Source organism: Phyllostomus discolor, unplaced genomic scaffold (genome assembly GCF_004126475.2).
Source record: "Phyllostomus discolor isolate MPI-MPIP mPhyDis1 unplaced genomic scaffold, mPhyDis1.pri.v3 mPhyDis1_scaffold_39, whole genome shotgun sequence".
Taxonomy (NCBI): domain Eukaryota; kingdom Metazoa; phylum Chordata; class Mammalia; order Chiroptera; family Phyllostomidae; genus Phyllostomus; species Phyllostomus discolor.
Genome location: NW_023397524.1, coordinates 34,643 through 39,370, shown reverse-complemented (window position 1 = coordinate 39,370; position 4,728 = coordinate 34,643). Strand labels below are relative to the sequence as shown.

The window sequence follows — 4,728 nt, the reverse complement described above, 5'->3', positions numbered from 1 at the left end:
ACTGAGGGTATTTACTTGCAATGGCAGGACTAACATAGAACCCTTCTTCTCCTTCTTAGAAAGTAGAAAAGTTTAATCTTCCTGTTAGCTTCCAGTCAAGGAAATGCTCCTTAACTGTTGAGGAGGTAGGAAAGGATTCAGAGATCTTCATATAATATACAGCACACACAAAGGATTCCTAGGGCATTGACTGAGCTGTCAGAATTGAATAACATAGCCTCAATAGTGCTATCCTCCTTATGTGCTTTGATTTATGACATAAATAAAGAAATTATTCCTCAAATGCCTACTGTGGGCAAATGTTAATCTCTTTACATTTTTTTGACACATTTATTGTTCCTAACATTCCACATTTTAGAGATAAGGACATGGAGGTTAGGAAAATTACATAACTTAGCCCTGGCTGGCATAGCTCAGTGGATTGAGCTTGGGCTGTAAACCAAAGCATCACACGTTCGATTCCCAGTCAGAGCACATGCCTGGGTTGCAGGCCACGGCCCCCAGCAACTGCACATTGATGTTTCTCTCTCTCTCTCTCTTTCTCCCTCCCTTCCCTCTCTAAAAATAAATAAATAAAATCTTTTTAAAAATTGTTAAAAAAAAAGAAAATTACATGATTTATTCATTACCCCTAAAGAAATACAGCATAGATTTTAACTCACACTTTTCTTTTTTTAAAATGTTTTTGTTGTTCTGTTACAGTTGTCCCAATTTTTCACCATTGCTCTCACCTACCCACTCTGCTCCCACAGTCAATCCCCGCCCTGTTGTCCATGTCCATGGGTCCTTTATACATGTTCCTTGACAAGACCCTTCCTGTTCTTTCCCTTAACCTTTATCTTTCTGACATCAAAGGCGTTCCCACTAATTCACACTGAAAATATAAATTGTGATCATTTGCTTGTTAAAACATCACAATATTGGGAAGAACTCTATTATCATAATACAATTATAGACTTGAATGGACCCACTAGATCTTTAGAGTCATCTTGTTACTTGAATATATACAAAATGTGGACCCCACATGTACACGCCACTTAACTAAAACAGCCCCTAGATAATTGCTTCTAAACCACCTCTAACACACAATAATCATCACCCTTCTCTAGCACCTCTTCTCATTGCTATGCCATTACAGATTTATATGCACATAAATATTTTGTCCTGATCAACCTACTATGTGCACCCCATCTGGACTACATTCTGACTATTCTGCCTAACTCTCCAATTCATATTGAAAGAACCGTCAGGTTCACAGAAAATAAACATGAACTGTTTCTTCAAACCATTGTAAACTAGGCACAGTGATGTCTATTTGGAGATCTGTCAAATGTGAAACAGGTGAGCCAATGGGGAATGTTCCCAAAACCGTGCAGGTGGAGGTCTCTCCTGTCCTACAGGGTTCCTGTTCTCCAAGAGGTACCACTCTTCACTCCACCTTATGTGCCACTGAGACATGCACATCACAACACAATGGCATCAAGGGAACTTCAGTCTGAGACTCCAGGTACATTCTAGGACTGCTTACTGCCCTTCCTGAGAAACTATTTATAAACATCAAACTCTGTAAATATCAATGACTTCCCAGAAAACAACAAGGGGTAATACATGTAAAATAATGATAAAGCCCTTTGCAAACATGAGACTCTGAAACGTAGGTTATATTCATTTTAGAAGCATTGGAGAACATTCAGCAAAAAATAAAGTTGTTGGAGCAAGGAGGAAAATCAATGTTTTTTACATGGAACTTTAACAAAGAATACAGTCTAAGAAAAATCAGATATTTTCTACATAGAAGTCTCAAAACATGGGGAAATCCATGATTTGACCTTTTGCTCTGCTAACTCCAAATAAAAGAGACCATAAATCAACAACCCAGATATGTCAGTGAACTGAATATTGTTTAGTCTTTCAGAGTTTAGTACCTCTCCTCACCCAGAGCCAGTTTTCCCATTGTTTCCTTGCAGTATAATCATGGATCAAGCTACATCTGAGGTATATTGTTATATTCTAAAAATTGTATCTTTAGAAAAACATAAGTCAATTGGAAACTGTTCTAAGTGTACAATAGAGAGAGAAATTTCTCTATACAAACTCCTGGATTTGAGTATAAAGGGATTTTACTCTCCTGTGGACTCTTCTCTCCTTGTCACCACTGAACTGAGAGCTTCATGATATAGAGTGTGTCTGAACTCAAAGTTTTTTAATAGTAGTCCCAAATGGAAAAGCTTAGAAATCAGAGTTGGGAAAAGCAGTTATTGCTGCTCTCTTGTCTACCTCCTGCAAAGGCTCTGCCCTCTCCCCATTTCTGTTCAACTCTTTTTGGGTCCTCTGCCTGTGTGTCCCCCAGAGCACAGTAGTAAAAGGCAGCATCTGCCACCTGCACCTGGAGGATGAGCAGTGAAGAAGAGAATCGCTCATATGTCATGTTGTAGCGTCCCTGCTGAGAAGGCCTTGAGCCCTTTACAAGGAGTCTTGGTGCACATCCTGGGGCGTGAAGGTACCAGAAGAAGTCATAAGCATTGAATATGGAATGATTACAGTGGATTTCCACAACAGCTCCCTCGGAAGATACCACAGAGGAAGGCTGAAATACTTGGTCCTTGCTCTCTGCAACTGCACAAAACAGATAAAGAAGGTTGTGAGTTTCATGTTGCTATTTGCTTGTCAATGGCCTTTTAAGTATAGTGAGTATTAATAAATCTGGCTTCTTTGTTTTTTTTAATTAGTCCAAAATTTAAAATAATGGCATCCACTCTTCCAAGACCAGACAGTGAAGGAGCCTACTTACCCATCCACAGAGAGCTGAGGAGGAGCCCCATCCACACCACTTCCAGGGTGCTCTGCAAAGCCATACCCATACCACAGCTGGTCTCCAGCATCAACTGAACATGTGGTGCTCACCAGCAAGGCCTCCTGTTTTGCATTTTCTTCTTTGTGTCAATGATATCATCAGCCAGACTGTGTGAACTGCAGAAGAATGACTACATTTGTCGGGCTGCTTAAGAGTGGCTTCAGCTGTGCTTTGTCCCGAGCAGGCAGTCTTAAAAGGGAATGTAGCCTTTCAGAGGTCACCACAGTTGTGCATATATAATCACTCAAGAAGCTTGCTTCCTTCTCTAAAGGTGATGAAGGAAGTCACCCAACTGATGAAAGACTACGTCATCATTCACAGTAAAGTGATGTATTCACACAGAAAGTATACTAACTTGTCACATGTGACATGATGACATCAGCATGTTAAAAATAATGATTATGAAATCTTAGTAACAGGTAGATGAAGGATGCACTTTTTAAGGCACAAAAGTTACTATGTAAACATGTTCATCAAAATTTGACTCCTTGCATCCAAAGTGGTCTCTGGAGTAAAAATAGAAAGAAAATCTCAGTTATAATTTTCTGTAACCAAAGGAACCTGGGTCAAGGAAGACACAAAGCTGCATTTGGAAATGATCTCTGTTGGATGGTACCTATCCTCATTTTGTAGCCTAAGACTGTCCCCTTTGTTATTAATGCAGGGCTCAGTACTTATGCCTCTGGATTTTATTGTTTTATACAGGTTCTCTTGGTATTTTATTTGCACAAGAAGAGTAAACAAGGTTTGTGGCAATTCAAAGACTATACAGTAAGGAGTTTTTCATGTACATCACCACCTAGTAGACTACATGGGAACTGATGGAAAATCATTTCCCCAAGCAGCCTCTGAGTCAACTTCCCACAGTTTGAAGAGATTTCATTCCCTTTGCTTTTGTTCAAACTCTCATTTCATTCCATTTCCATGGGATAGTAAGGTTATCCACAGGAAATAGATGCCTTCCTAGAAATCTTCTGGTTACCAAAAGATGCTCTTCATTTGTGTGAGTGGTTATTTAAACACATACTTCCATGGAATGAAATATTTCTTCCTCATCCTAAGATGGTTGTTTGATTCATTTCCTTTCCTTTTTCTTCACTTTTTTTCAAACAGTCTAACAAGTCTGGAGAAATTAGTTTCTTTCCTAATCCTTTCTCTTTTTTCACTGGGATATTCCCTAATTATGATATGATTATTTAGGTCCAACAGAGAATTTATTTATACTTATAACCCTCAAAAGCTTATAAAAAATGCAAAATTCTAATATGGTTGTAAAATAGGATGAAAAAATCAAAGATAAGTGGGCATGGATTTCTTTAGTGAAAGGACTAATACAGAAACTGTGACTAAGTTGAGCTCTAAACTTTTTGACAACTGAAACATAAAAGGAAACACAAAGGAAATGCAATTATACAAGTAAGCTCATTAAGTGAGCAAGCAGCTTCTTCCTGAAACCAAGTTCTATATAGCTATAGGTAACTTAAAAGTCCTTTTAGATTACTGGTTATGTGCCCTGGTTCGAAGTTTCTACCTCTGCAAAATAGTTTAGCATTGCTTCCTTCACACTTACTTATGCAGCCCCCTGGTGGTGGACTCAAAGGCCTCTAACCCCACCTACACAGCAATGAACATAGTTTTCTATTTTCCCTTATTAAATATGTGAGAACTTCTTTGGGGTATGTATCCAGCAAGAATTGTCTAATCACAGTATATGTGCATATTCAATTTTACCGATTAAACATTCAAACTAGTGATAGCCATTTACAATTCTACTAGCAGTGCATGAGCATTCCAGCCTCATCAAGCCTCAATAACATTTATATTACAAAAATTATGAAACAGTCTAAATTTTACCAATGTGCTGAGTGTAGAGT

At 38.5% G+C, this 4,728-nt stretch overlaps 1 gene segment (V, D, J or C); it reads right to left on the bottom strand.

Moving 5' to 3' along the window:
- Window positions 1–2,277: 2,277 nt before the first annotated feature.
- Window positions 2,278–2,861, bottom strand: LOC114489780 (the record flags this gene model as incomplete). The annotated part of the segment is given in 2 exon segments: window positions 2,278–2,616; window positions 2,792–2,861. Coding segments are annotated over 2 exon segments (409 nt in total), but the record flags the coding sequence as incomplete, so codon positions are not given.
- Between the last annotated feature and the right edge of the window lie 1,867 nt (window positions 2,862–4,728).